Genomic DNA, 26,213 nt, shown 5'->3' on the forward strand with positions numbered 1-26,213 from the left:
TCAGGTTGTGATCTCAGGGTCCTGGGATCGAGTCCTGCATCAGGCTCCCTGCATGGAGCCTGCTTCTCCCTCTGCCTGTGTCTCTGCCTCTCTCTCTCTGTGTGTGTATCTCTCCTGAATAAATAAATAAAATCTTTTTTAAAAATCCTTTAAAAAAAAAAGCAATTCTGACCATGTATGGTACTTATAAATCCTTCCACTCCATATCCTCAGTATTCTACTGAATATAGTTGACACTGAACTCCCTTGTCTAAATTAGCATAAAATAATTTTAAAAAATCTGTTAAGGACTTGGCAGGAACTGTCATTTTCTGGCAATTTCATCAGTTAGAACATAGTTCTACAGCTATCTTTTCTAGATGTGAATAATATGCATTTGTTTTTAACTTCCTAAAACAATAAATTGTGAAATATTCCCAATAATAGTGAATGAGAAACTGAATAAAAATAGCATCCCTTACCATTTTAGACTATTTACTTTTATTTTGTTTTGGTTTTTCTTTTAAGCTTTACTTATTTTAGAGAAAGAATAAGCACGGGGGGAAGGAGCAAAGGGAGAGAAAATCTCCAGCAGTCTCCACTGAGTGTGAAGCCCGACTCAGGGCTCGATCCCACAACCCCAAGATCAAGGGTTGGACACTTTACTTGACTGAGCCACCCAGGTGCCCTTATTTACTTTTAAACCCCCTGATAATTGGCCCAACTCCTGCTTATCACTGTGCAATATGGAAGAGACTGCCATGTGCAATGCCCTGAAGTCTCCAGATAGTCCTATGCCTGGACCTTTGCACAGGCCAGTCCTTTTGCTAATAATGCCGTTCCCATACCTGCCCCCGACTTGGCAATTTCCTACTTACCTGCTAACCCTGGTTTACCTGGGCAGTTTGTCACTCCTTCCTGTGTGTCCTAGCACTTTCTTTCTGCTTCCATTAAAGGACTTACCATATTGCACTGTAAATGATGATCATTATAAAAATAAATTACCTGCTTTCAGGTCTGTAGACAAGGAGCTAGTCTGAGAGGCCATAAGGCAAAGGTTGGTTTATCTTTGTTTCCCTAGAGCTCAGTCAGCATCTGGATGGTGCTCTGTAGATGTTTGTCGGATGAGTAGCATAAGCATCTCTTTCTCACCTGTTCACTTGTTTAAGTGGACATTGTTGAGTGAACATTGTTGAATTCAATTTTGCAGTTTATGTGGGTAAAAGTTGGATGTTTGTGCAGGACTAGAAATACTATTTTATCATAGAGTATGGCTCATATCTGAGGATAAAATAAAAGAATGTAATTTTCCATACATAGGTTGTAGCTCAAATTGGACATTTTACTTGATACTTTGAAGAGATAAAATAATGAGAATTAATGTTTTTTGACATTTTTAAAGATTTATTTATTTTTTACTTGAGAGAGAGTGAGCACAGTGGGAGGGGCAGAGGGAGAGGGAGAGAGAACCTCAAGCAGATTCCCTGCTGAGTGCACAGCTCAGGGAGGGGCTCAGTGTCACAACCCTGAGATCATGACCGGAGCCAAAATTAAGAGTCAAATGCTCAACTGACTGAGCCACCCAGGCACCCCCATTTCTGACATTTTAACTAGTTGATGTCCGGTACTTTCTTAAGCCTGAAAAATCTTGAAAGATATACATATTGATATATATAATATATAAGTAAATAAACAAGTGTGCGTGTATTTTAATAGCATTTCTTTTAAGGATTATGTAACCCAAAGCTTGAGAGGCATTTATTTTATGATCCAGAACTGTGACTGTCAGTAAATATAAAATGAATATTGAGGAAGCACAAGTACTGGACCACTTTCTGATTTCCTTGTGTCACTTCCTGACTCAGTTCCAGTTCACTTGGAGCCAGAGATTATTGGAGCTCTTATGTGTTGAATTGTAGTTAAATCAAAGTAAAAATTTCTTTTTAAATTTTTTTAAAAATGAATTAAAGTAACATATAAAGTTGCCAGTAGCAATCCAATTGAAGTCTGTAGTAGAATCTAAAGAAAATTAAGTGAAATGATTAGTGTTTCCTTTGTCATTTTTCTAGATGAAGGTTTTGTCTATGGTAGAAGTAGACATATAAAATACCTTTAATTGAGAGATGTGTAAAACAGGATTTAACTGGAGTCTTTTCCTACTGTTGACCAAATAGGGCATGGTTAATGGGGGAAACCTTGTAGGGCTGGATGCCAGAAGTGCCACATGGAGCAAAAAAAGAAGTTAGTCATGAGGCAGTGGACTGTGGGGAGAAGGGAATGGAAAACCGTTTTATAAATTAGCAAAATTTGGGTCCTGAGTCCGTATGTACATAACTAAGCCTTCTGATAACTCCTCTTACTGAAACAAACATTCATCATAGATAGTTATTAGGTATCTATTATGTGCTCTATGGAAATTTAAAGACATGATATTTGTATTCAGGGATTTATAATCTGTAGTTCAAAGCTTTACAGTAATTTTAACGTATTAACAATTTATAACAATTTACAATTTAAAGCATCAACTTAATACACAATATAAAAGCAGCAGCATTTGACCTAAATACACGATTTCCCATAAAGCCACAACATTCAGAAAATACTAGAGAATTAGTATTAGTCACTTAACTGGTTTTTATAAAATATTTGAATTTTGGAGAGAAAGAGGAGATTCTTTTGGCTTTCTTAATTAAAGTAAATAATAGAAATGTAATCATTATTATTTAAATTGATGCTAACTAGGGATCCCTGGGTGGCACAGCGGTTTGGCGCTTGCCTTTGGCCCAGGGCGCGATCCTGGAGACCCGGGATCAAATCCCACATCGGGCTCCCGGTGCATGGAGCCTGCTTCTCCCTCTGCCTGTGTCTCTGCCTCTCTCTCTCTCTCTCTCTCTCTGTGACTATCATAAATAAATAAAAATTAAAAAAAAATAAAAAATAAATTGATGCTAACTAGATACTTGGCAGTTAAATTTTGTTTGATACATTAAGTTATATACAGCACCTATGTATTTTCTAACAAATTATCTAGAAGGCCAGCCTGGATCACTGGGCTTGCTTTGTATAATTATACACTGTGTGTAATTGTTGAACATGATAATTTTGTATCATGAACTTTGGAATCAGACAAACTTGAATGGGAATCCAGGCTTTCATACCTAGTAATCATATGACTTTGGACAAAATAACCTCCCTCTCCTTTGATATCCTCATCAGTTTAATGAAGGTACTACATAATATGATTGCTGTAACAATTAAATGAGCTAAGCTATATCAAGCACCTATCACAGAATTGGGAACGTAGTAGGAACTCAATAAATATTCTCCTGGCATTTACTATGTAAATGGTAAATTCCTTGGGAGGTTAAACTGTACACTCTAAAATTGTAATTACTGCAGTAAGGAGAAGAGCCTTAATTTGAAAAAGGCTCAATCTGGGGCATCTGACTGGCTCAATCAGTAAAGCATGTGATGCTTGAATCTTGGGGTTGTGAGGTTGAGCTTGACATTGGATGTAGAAATTACGTAAAAATCTTAAAAAAAAAAAAAAGAACACCAAAAAAACCTCTCAATGTGTAAGTAATTCAGTACAAAACAATTTAAACTACTTTAAAAGTTTTTCTTTTTTAAGATTCTTTTTTTTTCTTTTTTAAGATTTATTTATTTTAGAGAGAAAGAGCCCACAAGCATGAGCTGGGGGCAGGGTGGGGGAGAGGAAGAAGCAGACTCCCAGCTGAGCAGGGAGCCCAACTCAGTGCTTGATCCCAGAACCCCTGGATTATGACCTGAGCCAAAGGCAGACACTTAACCAACTGAGCCACCCAGGCACCCCCAAAATTTTTCATTCTTAAAATTTCCTTTAAAAAATAGGCAAGCTTTTCTGTTTACTCCATGAGACTTCATGTTGCATTATATCAGTAAAGAAAGTCAACGTTTAGAGAATGCCTTGAACCTCTGAAAGGTCAGCAATCCAGCCATCCCAAAATGTAAATCTTTGTACTCCCTACAGGTCAGTGATTTCCACACATGGTCTTTTTCTGGTCGTAAAAATCAATCTACTAATAGTCTGAAATGCCCTTGCTTAATTATAGGGAAGTTAATGAACTCTTACCTCTTGTGCATCCCCAATATAGGCATGATAGTGAATCGTTCAGATCTGTACTTCCTTAAACGGGCCTTTCCTGCAGTGTATTAAGCTGCAATAATTGATCACCTTAATTTATTGCATTTTATCCTGGCTAGCTTTCATCTGAAAACAACAACAACAACAAAAAAAGGTGCAAATTTGTTTTCCATACTTCACCTGAAAATGCTATCTAGTCCAAAATATGTTTGGCTTTCAAAAGCTATGAAAACTGATGGTTTCGTACTAAGCTTTTATTCTAAAATAATGCTGAGGATAATGTCCTTTCAGATGAAGATGTTGTAGTGGAAACTTAGAAAAGTGGATACAGCCTCTCTTTAGTGTCCAAAATGTTGTAAAAATGACTTTACTTTTACATCCAAAACAATGAGGATTAACTGTACTGAGAGGACAGTTAACTTGTTTTATTCCAAAAGATTTTATCATAATTCTACTCCCCTCCTAGAATTCTAGGATGAGACGGTGATTTTCAGCTTAGAATGGAAGCAACCTAATTTCATACATGTCTGTGCTACTTAGTTTGCTTAAATTGTTGGTAATCTCATAATTTAAATGCAGAAAGACTAGGGAGTTACATTTTCCATGAGGCAGTAACCTGGAAGGGTACATTTGGTCCAGCCACCTAAGCATCCTTCCCCAGAACCTAACTTTTCTGGGCCACAGTGTCAAAAATACCATTTTTAGTTTAAGAAACTACATTTCTGGGGATTCCCAGGTGGCTCAGCGGTTTGGCACCTGCCTTCGGCCCAGGGTGTGATCCTCGAGTCCTGGGATAGAGTCCCATGTCGGGCTCCCTGCGTGGAGCCTGCTTCTCCCTCTGCCTCTCTCTCTCTCATAAATAAATAAATAAATAAAATCTTAAAAAAAAAAAAAAGGAAAGAAAAGAAACTACATTTCCATTCCCCAAATTTGCACAACCTTCCAAATCCTGCACATCCTTTAAAGGCAGTGCAGGACCACTGCCCTCTAACGCTGTCCCTGAAGATAACCCTAGTTGGCCCATGATCCGATTTCTTCTCTGAAAGTCCTTTAGCCTTTTTAGTCAATATTATCAAATCTAGAACATCTTCTTTTTTCATTACACATTTTATGATAATTTACCAGTACAGTGCTGTACAAGCTGAGAAGGTCTTTTCATTTTTCCGTAAAACCTTTCATTGTCTTTGCAAGGGGGAATATGGCATCTATAATTAGTAACCATTTTGCAGTTGAGGATTCCAAAGAGATAGTTACTTTTCCAAGGTCACACTTCTAACTGCAACTAGTATCTTGCTACTCTGTATTCCATCCCATATTTGCATTATGCTGGAGTCTGGTCTTCTGATCAAGCCTGCTAATTCTTCAAAAACCTTTTCTGATGAGAACTTGACATTTTAGATTCCACCTAGGAGAAACTTGGTTGCTAATTTACCCATATTCTAGAGGAGCTTTGTCATATAGATGAAATACATTTCTAATTTTAGATTTTCTTAATAATTACTTTAAAAAGTGAACAGAAACAGATGAAGAGGTGAGGTTAATTTTAATAATGTCTTTCTATAATCCAATGTCTAAAGTTTTATACCAGTCTAAATTTTTATATTTCAACATTAATGATTATCAGTGAGACATTTCACATCCTTTCTTTTTCTTGCTGCAATTTTGAAATCTTGTGTGTGCTTTACACTGACAGCACATCACAGTTGGGTCTAGCCACATTGGAAGCACTGAGTGTGTCTAATGGCTACATATTGGGCAGCACAGCTCTAAAGCCTTCTCCACAATGTGGTTGAAAACCAGCTTCTGCTTTCTGATAACAGATTAAATGGAAATACTCATTAGTTCCATACCAGATGACAGAAATGAGTGATTCATAACTAATTAAAATAATAGGCCTAGGCAGGGGAGAACATGGATACCATTCATTCTTGTGAGCCTTTTATTATTGGTTTGTTTTGCCTCGTAAATCATAATTCAAACAGGGAACCATACAAAAAGAAACTCTTATTTCTTGAGGTGTAGGATGTTTAGCATTTCATTTATTTAATTAGTTATTTGTATGATTTTTCTGGAATGCAAGTCTGATGGTATATCTTCTTTATTTGGAATTGTTCAGTTCTTCACTCGGGTTTCCTGAAGTTGCCCAGTGAAGAGTCACCTAGGTACTTAATTAAAATCCTCCGTTCCAGGTCCTGCCAGACTAACAAGATAAAAATAGCCAACCGAAGAGACTGGACACGGGTATTTTTAATAAGCATCCCAAGTGGTTTTTATCATCAAACCAGTTTGGGAAACTGATCTCAGATATAAAATCTTACTCCTTAGTGTTTTATTTTTTTTTTTCCTTAGTGTTTTAACATGGGGCTGCCCTAGGCCCATAACTAGACCCTGTAGCCATCCAGGGTTGGGTTTTAGCAGCAGAGAAGGCCTTGGTATAACTCTCCTTGTTCTCTCCCTCCTCCTGCATGTGCATATGCTGTTCTTTCAGCCCAGAGTGACCTTCCCCGCCCTCCACCCCCACCCTCCCACCACCTGTATATATCAGCACACTGCCAGGTCAACCTCAGGATCACCTCTTCAGTACTCACCCCTTTGCCCAACCATGGGAACTTCCTCTGCGCACTTCCATTGCTCTTTGACATTCATACCTTAAGGTCCTGCAGGTCACTGGCTCTCACTGCATTGCCTGTCTTCTCACTGAGCATGAGGCTCATGGCTTTCAGCCTATTATTTATAGCCCCGAGTAAGGAGCCTGCCACAAGGAGATAGTGAATAGCTTTGTAATGAGAGCCTGCAGATGCTAGTAATAACAGCATCTTCTCCTGGTGGTTTACAGATTGCCACATGCTTTTCATTTCTACTCATTTAATCCTCATTGGTCCAGTGAGGTGGGACTATTATTTTCACAAGGTGATATTTGAGAGGTTAAGTGACTTGCCCCATGTAGGATGATTTTTTTTTTTTTAAGATCTATTTATTTGAGAGAGAGAGGGAGTGTGCATGTGTGAGTGCGGGGAGGGGCAGAGGGGCCAAAGGAGAGAGAGAATCTCAAGCTGATTCCTCACTGATTCCTCACTGACATGGAGCCCGACCCGGGGCTTCAATCCCAGGACCAGGAGCCAGGATCATGACTGGAGCCAAAATCGAGTGGGACACTTAACTGACTGAGCCACACAGCGCCCCTCCCATGACACCGTAATTCCAGTCTAGATCCATATTGATGTCATCTAATTTCTGAGTGTAAGAGAAGCATAGATCTTGGATTTGGATTTCTCATGAAAAGGAGAAACGGTCTTTGTTTACTTTTGTGGATTTTTCTTTTTTGCTCCAAATTTCTAACCTAAAAAAACATATTTCACCAAAGTTTGCACCCGATAGGTAATCAGCAGCTGCAAGGTTGTGATGGAACCAGTTAGAGGATCATTGGGTTCTTCTCTGAGACCTTCCATTGGCTCTCACCTGTCATTTGGGAAAACACTTTATATCCATTGGTTAAAGGTACTGATAAATTCTAACAGAATGTATACCTTTTTTATTATCATAAGGAACAATCTGACCAAACAAGACTATGAAATAATTGAGATGATTTGGGATGAGTTAGAAATGTTGTTGCATTTCTACTTGCTGGATGATCATGAGTGTCACACTCAATCTATCAGTTTTATGTACTAGTCCTAGTTATTTAGCAACATATTAGAGAAGCAACCCAGTCTCATGAACTTAAATCTTTCCCTGAAATATGCATCATCAGTCGGTGGTCTCCCACAAATTTATTTCAAGAATTAGGACTTCCCTTTATCAAAGCAATAGGAAGAAACGACTCCGTTTCCTCCTTTCCTAGGCAATTCTGCTTTATTTAGTATTAGTCAGCAGATTTCTATAGCTTAGAGGAACTGTTTCAGTTTTGTTTAATAAAATAATTGATTAGTTTGAAAGCACACTTCTTGCATATTATTGTTGGATTGTTCGTGTTGATTCCTTCTGTGGTGTCACTCTGGTAGAACAGAGATGAAATAGTTAAGTCAGTTTTTTTGTTATTTTTTTTAAAAAATCAGTTTTTAAAAAGCAAATTTTAGCCCTGTTAAAATGGTCATTATTATTATTTAGTAGGTCCTGACCTTGATTTAGATAATGACTGCTTAGAGCCGCTCCAGAGATGGCATTTTTCTGCCTAAAAGATATTGTGCTGTTTTATGCAGTTGTTTGGGAGTCATGGTAATGAGCCCCTCCTAATGTTCGGTTAGGTAAATCTTTTCCATACCATTAGAGATTGTAACACATTAATGATGCTCACCAGTTAGTAAATTTACTAATCTCTGGCTTATAAACAAATTCAGGATGAAGTAAAAACACTGAAGCAAGAACCATCATGAAGACATCATTTTAAAGTGCTTGCCCTTACGTTGTCAAATTTGATTAACTACTAAAAAGTAGTAGGCATGGAAATATGAAGACCTATTTTGTTATTACGATTATGATCATTCTTGGAAATGTCTCCACAACCAGAATTTCGTGGAATTATGATCCAGCAGTATATCTTCCTTTATATAACAGCTGTAAGTCACAGATCATTTAACTCACTCACTGAAAGCATATACAGTTCACTGTTTTTTAGGGTGTTCACAGTTTTGTAACCATCACCACAGCCGCTTCTAGAACATTTTCATCATCCCATAAAGAAACCCGGCACCCCGTAGCGATTCCCTCCCATTTCCCCCAACTCCTCCAGCAGCCCTAGTAACAACTCATCTGCTTTCCATGGATGAGTCTCTTCCAGGCATCTCGTAATGTAATCAGTTTCCCTTTGTGACTAGTATCATTCACTATAAGGTTGTATTTACAAGGTTCATCTGTGTGGTAGCATGATTCAGTACTTCATTCCTTTTTATGACTAACCTTCTATGGCTAGACCACATCTTGTTTATTTGTTCAACATTGATGGACGACACATAGATTGTTCCACTTTTCAACCTTCACAAATAATGCTACTATAAACATCTGTATAGAAATTGTTGTGTTCTCATTTTTCTTGGGTATGTACCTGGGTAGGAGTGGACTTGCTAAGTCTATGTTAACTCTACGTTTAACCTTTTGAGGAACTCCTAGATTGCCTTCCAAAGTAGCTGCACCATTTTGCATTCCCACCAGCAGCAAACGAGGGTTCCAGTTTCTCCACATCCTTGACAGTACTTGTTATTATTTGTCTTTTTTATTGTAACCATCGAAACAGGTGTGAAGGGGTGTCTCATTTCTTTTGATTTGCCTCTTTCTGAAGGCTGATGATGTTGAGCTACTTTTCATCTGCTGTTGGCCATTTGCAGATCTTTTTTGGAAAAAAGTGTCTATTTAGATTCCCCATTTTATTTTTTTAAGATTTTATTTATTCATGAGAGACAGAGAGAGGGAGAGAGAGGCAGAGACACAGACTGAGGAGAAGCAGGCTCCATGCAGGAAGCCTGATGTGGGACTTGATCCCAGGACTCCAGGATCATGCCCTGGGCCAAAGGCAGGCGCTAAACTGCTGAGCCACCCAGGGGTCCCCTAGATTCCCCATTTTAAAGATCAGATTGTGTTTTTATTACCAAGTCGCAAGAGTTCTTTATATATTCTAGATACAAGTTCCTCATTTGGTACATAATTTGCAAATATTTCTCCCATTCTGTGGGTTGTCTTTCCACTTTCTTGGTGGTTATAGCTGTATATCTTGTAACGTACTTATCCTTCAGGACATTATGTCTTCCAAGCTCTTCCACTATCAGCTCCTCTTTCCATAGCTTCCTGGTACCTTTCTTCATTATAGCACTGAACAATAATGTATTGATACTATCAATTTAGGATTTGTATTTCCTACCAGAAGGACTTGTGTACCGTAAATCTTCATAACTCCTGCCTGACACAAAATAGGAGCTCAATAAGGCTTGGTTAATCAAATTAAAATGAAGCTTGAGTCTCCAAAAAATGATCCAGATCAATACTAATACATGAAAGCTAATAGAAAGAGTCCTGAAAGGATGTCTTTAAAGAAGGTGTGTGGGAAGCTGTAATCCCTTTTACAGAAATAAGACTGATACTTTTTCTAGAAATCACTCCTTAATGTGATGCTTTCATCAGTTCCAGCCCTAACGGATTCTTTGGAACCTGGGATGACAGTGGTGCTGTGTCCTATAACCCCCTGTGGTCCCATTGCAAGGATGGATATGGTGTGGGGCACAGTGCATCACAGGCTTCTTTGACCTGTTCTGAGCAGTGGACCAAAATTTATATGACTATTTATTTCACTCATTTATTTAAAAATATCTTAAAAGTTTCCCAGTGCTGCATAAGGTTAGATCACATCTAGTGAGGTCATATTGACAAAGCTATACCATGAGTGGGGAAGTGAGCTCCCCTAACATTGTGCTGCCTTGTAGCTCTGATGTAGTATAAGGAACCCAAAGGTTTTCTCTTCCTAATAAAACATGCCTTATGATAGTATAGTACTTTTATATTGATTTTTTTTCTTTATGATCTTTTTTTTTGTGTGTGTGATCTTTTCCTCATTTGTCCCCAGCTTGTCTAAATTAAAGAGGGAATCAAATGAATTCTTCAGTTTTTGGAACATGTTTTATTTTCTCACCATAATACCCTACATTCTGTCCCTTCATATTTTCCTTCTTGAAAATGCTGCTGTCCTATTTTGATGGGAAAATTACAGATAATATGAAGGAACAGTTACTCCCTGCAAAATGATGAGACTTTTAACTGTTTAAATATGGTCTTTAAAATTCCCTAGCTCTTGATTTTAAACACTGAAGAGAGTGAGCAAGCAGAAATCAAATGAGACTGAAGAAGGAAGCCTACAGAATTTTTGTGTAATTCTATTGAGGTCTGTACTCTCGGCCACTTTTATTTCTTATTTGGCACTAAAGCCACTTAAAAGAAGGGGGGGGGAACCCTTAGTTGACAGCCTAAGATCATTGATTTATTTTCTCTTAGCACAGCAAGATGTGCTAAAATTACTAAATCTTAAAAGACTGAGATTTCTGAATGAGAATACCCACACCCCAGATTTCTTTTCTCTTCACAAAACAAAAATAGTTCTGTATTTTTGAGGGAAAGAGTTTGGCAGACACGGTGATTATAATACTGTATTGAAAAACACTTACTTTGACTAAAAACCAGATGCTGTTCGTGGTAGTTAAAAGCCTGTAATAATGTTTTCACTTTGGTGATCACCACATTTCTATGAGATTAATAATAGAGTCCCTCAGTCTAGAGATGGAGAAACCAAGAGAGGACACTTGAGAAACGCTTACTGCCCTTTCCAGGGTTTCCCAAAGCAGTGTTGCCTGGAACATGACCTTATCGAGGGCCTCATGTCATAGTTATTGTGTCTTTTTTGCCACGATAAAGTATTTAATCTCCTTAAGCCTGAGTTCTTTATTTGTAAAATGTGGATGCTACTTGTACCTGCCTCAATAGGGTGTAGAATAGTGTTTGATTACTGTTAGCCATGATTAAATTGAGCAAGTTTCCTGACTCCCCATTCAGAACGTGACCACCCTGCTCTTAACGAGCTTGATTAAACATGGCCAAATGTATGCCTACGTATCGTGAGCTTGGTCTTTCTCTGCTGAACAAGAATAATAGGAATTGAGGGGATGTTATTTGGACATTGATTTCTCTTTTTTTTTTTAAGATTTTTATTTTGGAGACACCTGGGTAGCTCAGTGGTTGAACATCTGCCTTTGGCTTAGGGCATGATCCCAGGGTCCTAGGATCGAGTCCCACATCAGGCTCCCTTGGGGAGTCTGCTTCTCCTTCTGCCTATGTCTCTGTCTCCCTCTCTCTCTGGGTCTCTCATGAATAAATAAATAAAATATTAAAAAAAAAAGATTTTTAGTTTTAAGTAATCTCTACACCCAGCATGGGGCTCAAACTCACAACCCTGAGATCAAGAGTTGCACGCTCCACTGACTGAGCCAGCGAGGCGCTCCTGCACATTGATTTTTATTAACTCTACTCAATTAGATTCAGCCCTCATTTTTAGGGCCTGTGCACTGACTCTGGGAAAGATGAAATAAAGTTTTCCAGGATGAGTGTGCTGTGCTTGTCTGGAGGTTAGCCCTGGGTCTCAGACAAAAACAAGTCAGTAATTGTTGCTGTATCTCATTTTCCAAAACACACAGGTTTCATTGTTATAGTCATTTACAGATAGTTTTGCGTGACACCACTCTGCTTTTGTGTTCTTTTCCAAATCAGTAAAAGACTAACCTTCACCTTCCTAATGTATTAAAATCATCAAAGGATTCTTTGCAGGATTATGTGTGTCAATAGAGCTGTTAGTTTGAACGATGTGTAAAAAGTGAAGGCCAGTGAAGAGCCTTTGATGTTGTGAATAGAATAATAAAGTAGAATCTGAGGATTCCACTTATGAATGAATTATTTGGTTATAGAAATAAGTTATTTTTAGGCTCGGCATCCCTATAAACCCAGAAGCTACGTGTTTTACAAACTAGAAATTTATGCACTAAATAAAAATTACCAGATGTCAGTGTCTGTGTTTGCCAACTAGCAAATATGCTGTGGTTTAGAAGTTTGGAAGAAATGATGCTCTCATCTTTGCCATTTAAACTCAAAAGGTACAGTTGAGGTAAAGTGCTATTGAAAAAAATTACAATGTGTGCAGCTCCCCAAAGATGTCACATGTTATGTAAATTATCTTAAAGGCTTTGCCCTTGTCACTCCATGCATGTTTGTGGCATTGCAAATGTAACCCATGTTTCTATTCCAATTTATAACATTCCTTCCTGGGATTTGTCTCATTCTTTTAAAGGGTCAGCAGATTATGTAAACGGATCTGGACCTAGGAGTCTCATAAAGGTCCAATACAGAGCTAATTATTACTTTTTATCTTGCACATCCTGCACACCTCAGTAATTTTCACAAAATCATCAAATGGATTCTCTTCTTTCCTTAGAAATTCGAGCTCAGCTAGTAGAACAGCAAAAATGCCTGGAACAGCAAACAGAGATGAGAGTTCAGCTTCTCCAGGACCTGCAGGATTTCTTCCGGAAAAAAGCTGAAATTGAGACGGAATACTCTCGGAACCTAGAGAAGTTAGCAGAAAGGTTCATGGCAAAAACAAGAAGCACTAAGGATCATCAACAGTACAAGTAAGAGACACTTGACTCAAATTCATGTTTCCAAGGTGATAGCCTACCTTCTAACTACCCTTCTTGGTTTTAGAATTTTCCATCTTTGAGAAGCTATGATCGGCATATCCCCATAGGTAAAAGCAGCTGTCTGCATTTATAATTTATGAGCATCAGTGTATCACATTTTAAAAGTATTCTCAACATTTTTCCTTTCCATAAATATATATTTGTGGATAGCTTTATATATAAGTAGAAAAGGTATGTGTTTTAAAATCCCTAATTACAGAAAAGTGGGAGTTGGTCTCTACCACCAGATAGATACATCAGTGGGCACATTTAAAATGGCTGCTTCTTCAAGCAGAGACCTCAGGATTTCTGTAGTGATTTTGGATGAAAATAAGCAATAAGGGTTGCTTATGTTTAGCCCCCACCCCCCAAGTTTAGCTGTGGTCACTGCAGTTGAGATTGACTTAAAACGAGGATCTTTAGTAAAATGCTTCTGACCAATTGTAGTTAAACCTTGAATAAAAAAAAAATTTAATTGTACTTCATTTGTTCAAAAAATACAAATTTTCTGACAATGAAATTTACTTTGTAATTTAGATCCTAGAGACAGAGACAAGTAGGCAGACAACTTTCATAGAGGAAAGTATACAAGTACTGTGACAGAGTGAGTGCAGGATGCCATAGACAGACCCGATGGAAATCCATTTTATAATGGAGATGGGGAAAGGAAGAAGTGATAATGTAAGCGAAGACAAGAAGGACTAGTTGACAAGTTGAGGGGATCAGAGCAGGATGTTCCAGACAAGGGGAACATCCTGCATTAGGGGGTAGAAGGGAAGAGGTGTAGGGCAGTTTTGCAGAACAGAAGTAGTTGGATGGGAGCGAGTAGTGAAGGGGGTCATCTGGGTGGCTACCTCTAGACTTTGTCCTGAGGTCATGAGAAGCCTTTGGAGAGTTTTAATTAGAAGTGACCAGCTCAGACCTTCAACTTAGAACGATGATGACGACCATCGATAGGATTGTGGACTGGAAGAAGCTGTAGTGGAGGGAGGGAGACCATGTAGGGGGCTCTCACAGTAATGGCGTGAACCAGCACCACTGCAGCCAGAAAGAGACTTGTCTAGGAGATATTTAGAAGACAATGCAGTCTTTCTTTTCTGGAAATAAACTAGACTAGGTAATCTGAAAAGTATTTCTGCTATAAAACTCTCAGAAATGCCGATTAAAATATAATAGACATCATTTTAAATGTGTAACTGAACTCATAGGAAAGTAAGGGAAATTTCCAGGGGCCAAAAAAGAAAAAGAAAGAGGGAACTGAAAACTCAAGTGGACATTCATATCCACCCTTTAGTCCCATATGAGGCAGATGATGAGGCCTGTGCAAGGTGGAGAGGTGGGCCTAAAGGCTTCCTACCACCAACCCTATCACACTACATCCCACCCTAAAATTGAAACCAGAACAACTACTATCTCTGTGTTGGTGAAACAGAAAACTGCCAACCCCCTTGCAACAATAAGGAGTCCTGTCTACTCAGGCTGAACTGCAGGCTGGAGAGGGGCTGCACAGAAGCCCATCTTTGTCTTCACCGTTGGCTTTGCTGTTTTGTTTTATACCCCTCTATGGCCTTGGATCCTGTGTAAAAAAGTAGGATGAGCAGTACCCCTCGGGTACTTTTGCAGAAGCAAATGCAGAACAGCTCTAGATAGGGAATACTTTTTCTTTCAATGCCTCACCTCTTGTGTTGGTCCAGCCCAAAAATAAATCTTGGCAGTGGTTCCCAAGGTGGATACATGTCAAATGTACTTGACAGAGACTAGAGCTGGAAAGGAGATTGGAGCCAGTACTGTATTATAGTAACTGTGCCTTTTAAAAAGTGATTACAAGTAAGAAGACAGCCCATTCATCCATTCGGTAAATACTTTTCTAATGTTTTCTGTGCACTTGGAAATCCACTGTGAACTGAAAACTGGTATGGGCCCATGCACTAGTCTGATCCCTTAGGGATTCAGCTGCCCTTTTCTTTTTCCTGCTTTGTTGACGTGTTTTGTCCAGAGGTAAACTGTTCAGAATTTTCTTTGATTTGGGTAAGTTTATCAAATATGGAAATGAAGGTAATATGGTAATATGTTTTTTCTACAGAAAGGACAAACCAAGAGTAAGAAGCAAGTCAAAGACACGCTTTATGAAAGAGCCAGACCTGGTTTGAATCCGGGCTTTGCTGCTTGGTTTCAGCCAAGTTGCTTGGCCTTTCTGAAACTTGGTCTCCTAACTTATAAAATGACATTTTGTGACCATTAAATGAGAAACACCATGAAGCCCTTGATGTGATTGATAGCTGGCATGGGTCATGCATTCATTGTTTCTTCTCTCCACCAAACAAAGGTTAAATCTTGGGCACAGTACTCAGCTTTGAGATGCTCTTTATGTAGAACAGTCCTCAGCTTAGGGTTGCCACTGACAGAAGACGGAAGCTTAGATCAGCCTTCCTGGACTCAAAGACTCTGATACTAGCTTTGGTCTTAATAGCAAATCAGCATGCCTCGCTAAGCTTCTCTCACTGATAAAGGGGATACAAAGAATTTCTGCCTTAAATTGTAGTGGTCGGATTATGTAGAATTGCTGTGTGTAAAGTCTTCAGACCAGCCGCTAGATAAAAATAGCTAACTTTGTAGAGCACTTCCTGTGGATCTAAGGCATTATAGAAAGCGGTAGGAAATATATATCAACGGAAATAATCATCATAATCTTATAAGTACTGTTATTTTACCCATTCTCCAAATGAAGTTACAGAGGCAGAGAGAAGTTTGGATAATTGGGCCAAGGTCACACAGCTAGCAAGTATAGTTCTGGGATTTGGACTTGCACAGTATAGCTCCATATTCTGTGCTCTTGTGTAGTATTTCTTACAGTAGGTGCTCAGTACCTGATAGCTGCTGCTATTATTGTTGTTGTTGGTATTCTTATCACTTACTAAGGCAATAATATGTGTTTATTCAGGGAGTGACATCACATTTATTTAATGTTTACCATGGGCAGGGCACTCAGGATACAAAGACGTAGGAAATGTTGTTAAAGTAGGAAAGGTTGTCCAAGAATGTATGGGTTACTTCCGTGTAAAGGATAGACATAGAAGTTAATATGATAAGGTGACACGGATCTCTTGGGCTGACCAGATAGAGAATGTCAGTGGAAGGGCTGCCAGGGAACCAGTGCCCCTTGCTTGATGGCTCTGAGGGAAAAAAAATTAGGTTCTCTAGGTTGGGGGTGTAATCCTGGGGGCTTTTCTAGTGTGTGTCAGCGCGAGACCCGAGAACAGAGGACTGTGCCCCTGCACTTGTTCCTGCTTCTGCTTCCATCCTCTACTTCCTCTTTCTTCTACAGAGGGTTTTGACTTAACTCAGTGTCAGATCCTGAATCTGAGGAACTTACAGGCAGAAAGAGCTGACTGAATGATTTCTTCCCTGATTTAATTAATATTCAGAGTCATAGATGATCGTGAATAGTAAGATACCATGTCTGATACAAATGGCTCTAGTGTCCTGAGTTAGGATAAGCATTCTTGTGCCTTTTTGTCATTTTTCAGTTAGGCTTTTAAAAACAAAAAAGCATTGTACTTTTTTTCTTTCTTTTTTTTTTTTTTTTAAGCAGTAGCATCCCAGTTAACTTGCTGTTTTTGAGGTTTGAAGATTTTTTATGAGTCCCCTTGTGTGGCTTATATTCACTTTTAGCTTTATTACCTGTAATAAAACAAGGTAGGAGCACCTGGCTGGCTCATTTGAGGGAGCATGAGACTCGTGATCTTGGAGTCATGAGTTTGAGCTCCACGTTGGGTGTGGAGCCTACTTTAAAAAATAAAATAAAATCAAAATATCAGAGTAAAACAAAGGATAGTTACAAACATGAAAGTGTTTAATGACAAGTCACGAGCCACTACACTCCTTGGTTCTATTCATGAGCCTTCAGACAGTGTTGAAGAGTTGTGATTCTCAGGAACACTTTTTGGGATGCTGGGGTTTATGTATCAGGGGATTAATAAATAATCCTCAAATGTACATTCCATGGAAAGCACACCTAAGCCAAATCTCTTTTCCAGCAGCATACTGGACATTCAAAGCAGACATTGTGTGCAGTGGCAACCACAGTCTGTCTGAGAGACAGTAGTCAATAGGTTTTTGTGTAAATAGAAACTACTTTCTTCAGTGGGGTGATTAAAGCTGAAAGCCTGACTGATTACTGTGTATATTAGGGTCCCATGGCCCTTGTCAGGAGTGGGGGGTTTTGACTGGTGTCCATGGTCCAAGTTTCTCCCCCCAAGTTTAGGGAATTGCTGGCTTTCGGCCATCACAGCCTGGAAGGCCATCCTCCTGGCTGGGGAGTAGCCCGCTATGAGCAAGACCAGCAACAATACCCATCTGTTGTGGCTCCTCGTTTGCCTTGGTGGCTTCCCTCAGCTGCTTGGGGCAGCTTTGAAATTGATGGTAATTCTGTTTTTCTTCCCTTCTCAGGAAAGACCAGAACTTGTTGTCTCCAGTAAACTGCTGGTATTTGCTTCTGAACCAAGTGAGAAGAGAAAGCAAAGACCACGCAACTTTGAGTGACATCTATCTGAACAATGTGATCATGCGGTTCATGCAGATAAGTGAGGATTCTACTCGGATGTTTAAAAAGGTACATCCCTGCCCCCCCCCCCAATCCTGGTGCAGTGTGTCTTCTCGGGAAGACACTGCGTGATGGAGAAGGGGCCAGCGCCTTCACTACTTATTTGTACTCTGTAGGTTTTGACTAAAGAGAAGGAAAATTCTTTTGAAAACTCAAGACACAAAACGATAAGGTCAGCCCTGAGCGGGCATGCCTACAGAGTTGTAAATCGCTGAATCTGTGACCTGAAGACAATGCAAGCAAAATTGTGAAATGAGATGGACCTGCAGATTGCACCCCTGTCCTTAGGAATGTGTTACCTACACTTAGGAAGAAAATCAAACAGGAGAGGAAAAGCCTTTAAGTTCTGTGTTTTGGGCTCACACATGATCAGACACTTGTGAAGGACAAGGCAACCGGATGTGCTGCTCTCTGGGGAAAATGTTAGCATGGTTCATTTTTTTTTTCCTTTGTTCTCACCAGACTAGCAGTGGAGGTGGTGAGAGGATGACATGAAGAAAATCCCACAGTGCATAGAAAATTCAGTCTCTTACATGCCAGAGAGCTTCCTCCTTTCCAAATCCACTTTAAAAAGTAGGGGCTGGGCTTTTAAGCCTTCTTATCATTGTTAAGCACTCTCAGCCAGCTCTCAGTAATTTTATTTTTGTTAAGAACGGGAACAGAATCGGACCATATCCTGGGTAGGGAATGGAGGTACTTGCCCAATAAGACTCGCTTTCACTTTTTATGTTTATGGGACAAGGGCTCTCCCCACCGCTCCTCAGTTTTGTGCTTAGTGGTGTGGGGTGTCTATACCAGTATCTGTACTCTATTCAGTAAGTAAGCATTAGTTTCAGAAAGTAGGGGGGGAAAACCCCCACCTTGTAGGTAAATGACATATTTATGTTTCAAAGGGGCCCTTGAAAACAAAGATGTAGTGTTCAGCGGGCCAGCTGGAAAACCTCTTAGCTATGTTTGATGTGTCCACACTAGGCTCCATTTCTTTCTTTTCTCTTTTCTTTTCTTTCTTTCTTTCTTTCTTTCTTTCTTTCTTTCTTTCTTTCTTTTTTAAGATTTTTATTTATTTATTCATGAGAGACACAGAGAGAGAGGCAGAGACACAGGCAGAGGGAGAAGCAAGCTCCATGCAGGGAGCCCGAGGTGGGACTCGATCCTGGGTCTCCAGGATCCCGCCCTGGGCTGAAGGTGGCGCTAAACCGCTGAGCCACCAGGGCTGTTCACTAGGTTCTGTTTCTGACCCAGAACTGGAATTTAGCAAACTCCAGGTCCTCCTTTGCTCTGTGAAATAGGAAAAAAGTAATAACAAATGTTCCAAACAAAGGAGGCCCTTAAATTTGGAAGAACATATTAAGAAGAGTACAGGTAGAGAATTGCCCAATGTATCTTAGGAAATAGAAATTTGAAAAACAGTTTAGATGGAACCATGAAAGTGATTTTCTCAGATGTCAGCCCGTTCAGCCAAGGCCTCATTTAGTTCACTGGGGTTTTTTGAGCATCTTCTATGAGCAGGAGATGGTGTCAGGTCTTGGAAAGTCTACATAGAGGAAGAAAAACCAGTCCTTGTGCTCAAGAAGGTCACATTCCAAATTTGGATGGCACTGGATGATGCTTCTAGTTGTGCAAAGGCTGGCATCTGTTCAGCCAGGGCATCTGGAGCCAGCACCTTGTCAAATCCATTTTTTTTTATCTGTTCAACAGAACATCTTTAAAATGCCTGAGGAAGCAGAGTTAAAAGACACGTCCCTGCCTGCATGGAGCTCATTATAGTAATTAACAGTTATCATGCTAAAGGGACACACAGCCCGCTGTGGGAACTCAAAGCTGAAGATCGTAACCTTCCTGGGGGGAGGAAGGGTCAGGAAATTCTTCACAGAAGAGGGAATCCTTGGAGTGAGACTTGCAGGAGAAGGAGGTGGTCATCAAGCAGACAAAGACACTGTTCCAGGGAAAGCAGTAATACAACATGTTCAGGAAAGAGTTTGCTGTCACTGGGCCAGGGTCATGTGGGAGTTGAGTGAAGAGATGTGAGGCTAGAAAGGATGGTGGCTATAGAAAGGGGCCCTGTATGTCTTGCTAAGTAAGATGTAAGGATTTATATTTTGTGAGTCAAAGTCCAGGGCTTGATAAAGTTGATAGAAACCTGGGGCTGAGAGTTTGGATTTGAGTGGAACTCTTCTGCTTACTTGCTTTGCAGTCTTGGGAGATGATTCAAGAGAGTGCTCTCCACTGTTGAAAGGAGTGGGTGAGGCAGGATGGGGCAGAGGGGGAGAAGCTGAACCTCTGGTGGCTCTGGAGCTAGGGTGGTCCTTTGGAGTTGTGTCATATCCAGGCAAACAGGCCTCGCCTCTGTTTTGTAGTCATTGGATTTGAGCTGCCCTGGGGGAGGGGCTCGGTAATCCTAGGGTGAAGCAGCTCCTCTTGGTGGAGGGTAATTCTCAAGAGTAGTTCTCAGAGAGGCATCAGGTGCATCAGCAGCCAGCAACCAATATTCCCGGTTGTTAGGGGAATAAGATCTTGGCTCTTGAAGAGAATCTGGAGGATGTGCAGTAAACACACAAACGTGTGTTACAGGCACTCACACACACATACCCCACGCCTGCTACCTAGAAATTCTTTTCTTTCCAGATTTCCTGGGACTCACAAGAATTATGATTCTTGGAATGCTGTTTATAGGGGACCCCTGGCTGCTTTGGCATTTAGTGGGGTGAACAGTCTTCTAACCATTAGTGACCAGCTGGGAGGTTAACAGTCATTACAGTTCTGGGTGTCGAATACTACATTTCTGAAGCAAACACAGCACACTCCACATCCCAATTTCTGTGTATAGTCTTGCTGGAAAAAGAAAGGACAAGAGGCAGAGGGCAAAAGGGAGAGATTAAAGCTTATTGAGAAGCCAGATCAGCTCACTAGGACACATTTGTCATCTAAAAGAACAGGAAGCTAAACCCATACCTATCAAGTCCAGAGAACTTTAGGTCTCTTTAGATTAAAAAGCAAGACTAGTCTTTTCTGCCACCACCACCCCCCCCCTTTTTTTTTTTTGGCTTTTTTGATTACCAAATGTTTCTCTTCGGTCCAGCTCTTCTTCCATTATTGTGATTCCAGAAGTGCATTTTCCATCAGAATGAAAGGAAATCATCAGAGCTAGTGTGAAGTGACCTTAAAACTATTATGGGGTCCTTAGCACAATGCCTGTCTTTCTTGGGAAAGGATTTTGAGACTTCCTCATTTTTCAGAAATATCCCCATGTCTGTATGGAGATCCAGGTAGATGCTGGGGGTTTGACAGTTTCAGCCTTGTACACAGCTGTATTGTATTCCATTTAGCCAGCAATAGAAAATCCTTTTACCCAGGATGCCTGGGTGGCTCAGTGGTTGAGCATCTGCCTTTGGCTCAGAATCCACGGGATCCTGGGATCAAGTCCCACATCGGGCTCCCTGCAGGGAGCCTGCTTCTCCCTCTGCCCATGTTTCTGCCCCTCTCTGTGTCTCTCGTGAATAAAAAAATAAAATCTTTTTTTTAAAAAACGACCCAAACTGTTCTTTCACATAAAGAGTTTGAAGCAGATAATTCTAGGAATGTGTTTGTGCCCAAATAGACATAATAATTGGAAAGACACATAAAAATACCTAATTCCACACATAGGTATAGGGAACAGCCTTAAAGCTTAAATTTTAATCACATCAGAACTAGAGTTTTCATCAGGTAGAAAAAGTAAAAAGTGTTTTAGAAGACAGCAATACCCAATAATTCAAATACTGATTATTTCAGATTTAGGCCTTTAGAACTGTAAATGAATCCTGTTGGTCAGAATAACATAGTGCTTCATCTTTTAAGCTCTGAAATCAGATATTTTACGTTACGAATCTTGGCCTTTTCACTATTACTATCTATATGGATTTGGGAGTATTTGTAAATCTCTTAGGCCTTAGTTTCTTTAGTATCTATAAAGTAGATACAGTAACCTACTTCCGATAATTGTATGGAGGATTCATGAGTCATCCATGAAAAGCCATTTAGCCCAGTGTCTGGACTTGAGAAGTCCTAGGTAATTTTTAGCTATTATCTTTATTATCGTCTGTATTCTAAACCCTTACTCTGTAGCATTACACTAAATGTTTCCTCAGGTTATTATACTAAATGTGCCCTCATTCTAAGGAGAATATATGCTGCAGCTGTGATAACCACAGCCGGATCATTACTTAGCGTTGGTCTATCACTTACTATGAAGTTGTTTCAAACCATATTTGTAAGCACACTCTGAGAAATGTCCCTTGCTTGTAGCCCAATTAAAATTTTGGTTCTCACATTTCATCACTTAGTGGGAAATCAGGTAATAACCCAATGAATATCCATGTTGGTCAACACACCCTCCACCCCACCCTGGGCCTCTGAAGTCAACCCACAGCTATTTCACATACAGAGTCTTAATTTTGAGGCTTCACTGATTTCTTCATTCATTCAACGAGAGTTACTCAATTCCAGACCCTCTGTTAGATATGGACAGGGCAGGACTCTGTTTTTACTCTCTTAACTTCTGCTTTGCCTTTTTATAAGAAGGTCAGGAATTGGAGCCTCCTTCTATACTTGGGTTTGTTTCATTATCAGCCCTTGTTTCTTTCCCAAAGAACAAGAGGTGGTGAGGTGTTTCTTGCCCTGTTCTCCAGCCCTGCCTCCCAAAGTGATGAGATTTTGTGGTCTTCTTTCCATTACTCATGCTGAAAAAGAGTGCCCTGCATCTGGTTTGGTGCTACAGCCAGAAAATGTGCAGATCATATGCTACACATAAAAACGTAATTAATGTCAGCAGTCATAATTGCAGGAAAGAACACAACCAGCTTGCAGTAATCACTTTATTTAAGTACCTTATCATATGATCTTATTTCCCAATTTTGAGACTAATAGGAATATGTAGTTTAGAGGGAACACAGTAAAATGGTAGCTGTTGAATATGCTAAATTCTCTTTGTGTGGTTTAAATTATCTTCAAGTCTATCACTTCCCCCATAGATTGTTTCAAAGTATTAATGTTTTTGTCTTCCTTGGTTTGCATAAATATGCGTACAAGTTTATTTCTTCCCCAATCATAATGACATCTCTACACTACCACTTACTGAATTTTAACAACTGTGCACCAAGCACTGTGCTCTGCGTTTTTCACACATTCACTTATGTGTGCTGCCCATAAACAGGTTTTATCACCTACATTTCAGAGAGGAGGAAATTAAAGATTCAAAGATAAAAGTTGTAGAGACAAGCTAGTGGGTATATATTTTGTCTTTACCCATATGTCTTAGTTCACAGTTACTGTGACTTCGTTGGTATTTTTCCATGGTAACAGGAGATGTTATTCCATGCATAGGTAAAACACTTCTTAGAATTGGGACACTATGGTCTTGGCCCTATTTATTTCTTATGAAGATCCTGAAGAATGACAGTTTTGGGTGAGGCAGCCAAATCTGTCCATCATCCAGTTATAGGCAGGTATTCAAAGCAGCAGAGACCTGTCACAGGCCACTAAGAATGACTACACTTGGGGATCCCCAGGTGGCTCAGCAGTTTAGTGCCTGCCTTTGGCCCATGGCATGATCCTGGAGTCCCAGGATCGAGTCTTGCATCAGGCTCCCGGCATGGAGCCTGCTGCTTCTCCCTCTGCCTGTGTCTCTGCCTCTCTCTGTCTCTATCATGAATAAATAAGTAAAATCTTTAAAAGAAAAAAAAATGACTCCACTTTGGCACAGATACTATAGGTTATCAGATTCAGACTCACAGAAGTTAAATTAACCTACTTTGGGTATTGCTGATTGTGTTGTGTGGCCCAATCTGAAAGGAAGGAGAGATTATTAATAAAATTTGGAAATTTGCAGTCATTTTTTATTTTGATCAAGGCCAATCATATTCTACTTAAATACCCCAGTATGAAAAGAAAGAAAACCAAAACATTCCCTAGGAGGAAAAATGTTGTTTCAATTAGATCATTGAAAACATTCAGAGGGATCCCTGGGTGGCGCAGCGGTTTAGCACCTGCCTTTGGCCCAGGGTGCGATCCTGGAGACCTGGGATCGAATCCCACGTCGGGCTCCCGGTGCATGGAGCCTGCTTCTCCATCTGCCTGTGTCTCTGCCTCTCTCTCTCTCTCTCTCTCTCTCTCTCTCTCTGACTATCGTAAATAAATAAAAATTTAAAAAAATAGAAAGAAAACATTCAGAGTCTTTAATGTAAGTTGATAAAAGATACCAGTCTACAACAGATCTCTAACACTCTAACTTTGTTTTAAATAAAACTTGCATGAGTTAAAAAAAAAAAAACCTGAAAACTGGCAATCTGTATATGAGTCTCTTTTTTAATATAAAAATATATATTCGTTGTAGAAATGTAGAAAACATTAAAAGTGGAAATAATTCTCCATATTAATATGACCTGTGGTTAGTACCTTGGGCTATATCTTTTCAGTATTGGTATATATAAACACATTTGTGTAGTAAACAAACATACATATTTATGTATTTTACAAAATTGAGGTCTCGTTGCTTGGGAACTTGTCCTTTTCATACAAAATCTGTTAGCATTTCCCATGTCTGGAAATAATCTTTTAAACTGGGATGCTTCATGTCTACATAGTGTTTCACTATCTGCATGGCTATGTTCTTTTGCTGTTTTTGCTCACTTTCCTGTTGTTTCACTGATCTGTGGGTTTTTTTTTTTTTCTTATGCTGTATTTCTTGAAGTAGAATTATTAGGTCAAAGAGTGGTATTGGAATGTCATGCTTTGGATAAAATTTTTATCTTTTGCCTTTTTGGAGAAAGGTGGTAATGGCTGTGATTTACCAAAGAGTAATCCATTCCCTGAAAAATTGCCTATTTTCTTAGCAAAGAGCTAGCACATGTAATTTAGGACGCTGATGCAACAGTAATAAATAATATAACAAGAGGAACTTTTTTCAGAGTATTTCAGTGCGGTGTAGCAGAAGAATTAAATGCTATGCTGGTGGCATTGGGGGACAGCTTAATTACTGATGAGACCTGGATAAATAAGTGAGAATAGTTCAAGCAGACATGACTATCTGCTTCTCTTGAGTCTTATTGACTCAATGGCTAGCTCATTTTTCTGAAAATAAGTCAAAACTAAACTCTGATAACTTATAGTGATATAATTTTCTGAAATATTCTAGAAGATATTTTTAATTTGTATTTATAAGTTGCTTATCAGTGTGGCTAGAACAGAGTACTTAAAAATTAGCAGTTGTCCATGCTCCTGCTCGAGCATTGACATCATTGTCTTTATTAATGACAAAAGGACACGTGGATTGACCTGGCTATAAATTTAGCAGGTGATTTACTAGAGAATAGCATTCACCATCAGTTCAGAAGCTTTACTAGAGATTTTTAGAGGACACTAAACAGGTGATATATGTGTCTCCTTGACAAGTGGTAGAATTAAAAACCTGACATAGTGAAGTTGGACATTTTGTCATGCAGCATGGTACTGATGCTCTCGTGTTAGTGGCTGAGCCCATAATTACCTTGAGACCAATTGTTGAAAAGCCCTTGAAACTTACTTGTGGTTAAAAAAAAACAAAACCTGGGAGCATATAAAACAAAATTATTTTTTTAAGGTTTTATTTATTTGACATAGAACACACATAGGGGGAGCGGTGGGCAGAGAGAGAGGGAGAAGCAGGCTCCCCAGGCACCAGGCACCCCTGGGATGTGGAACTTGATCCCAGGACCCTGGGATCATGACCTGAGCCAAAGGCAGACACTTAACTGACTGAGCCACCCAGGTGCCCCCAAAATTATTTTTAAATGGATATTTCTCAGTTACCTTTCTTCCTTCTGTTTGCTTATCTGTGATTTCTGATTTTTGTTCAATGAGCCTATTATAAGACACACAAGAAAAGAATTATTGTAAGCTAAAACCTTAAACTTGGCCCAGAGTACACGAGTCAATGTTTGCTGTTAAAAAAAAAAAAGGTAGGGAGCTATAAATAGTAACTAATTCTACTCCTAATGCTGTTTGTTAATAGAGAAGTGGCGTGTTCTCCAGGTATCCTTGAAAACTGTGCTTTGAGCATATAGAATTCAGAAGATTAAAAAGAAGAGACTTGGTATCAGGGAACTTCTGAGCAAGATGGCAGGTTGCATATGGACTTCCAACTGTCTTACCTCCCGAATTTTCTTTGAGATGAAAATATACAATAGGAAATATTGGAACAATCCTTTTAACTTCAGGCAGGTCTCATTACTCCTTTCCTCACTGTCTTGGCTCCTACTTTACTTTGAGTGAGAGTCTGCACCCCCGCTCA

The 26,213-nt window shown here is 39.5% G+C and overlaps 1 protein-coding gene across 2 annotated transcripts in view; it reads left to right on the forward strand.

The window, feature by feature from the left end:
* SRGAP1 (SLIT-ROBO Rho GTPase activating protein 1) overlaps positions 1–26,213 on the forward strand; it is a 265,045-nt gene that overhangs the window by 116,937 nt on the left and 121,895 nt on the right. For both annotated transcript variants that reach the window (XM_055328681.1, XM_055328682.1), the window contains exons 2-3: positions 13,062–13,257; positions 17,755–17,917. In XM_055328681.1, coding sequence (XP_055184656.1) covers positions 13,062–13,257; positions 17,755–17,917 — 359 coding nt within the window. The remainder of the gene's footprint in view (positions 1–13,061; positions 13,258–17,754; positions 17,918–26,213) is intronic.

The sequence above is a fragment of the Nyctereutes procyonoides genome, unplaced genomic scaffold (genome assembly GCF_905146905.1).
Source record: "Nyctereutes procyonoides isolate TBG_1078 unplaced genomic scaffold, NYPRO_anot_genome, whole genome shotgun sequence".
NCBI lineage: Eukaryota > Metazoa > Chordata > Mammalia > Carnivora > Canidae > Nyctereutes > Nyctereutes procyonoides.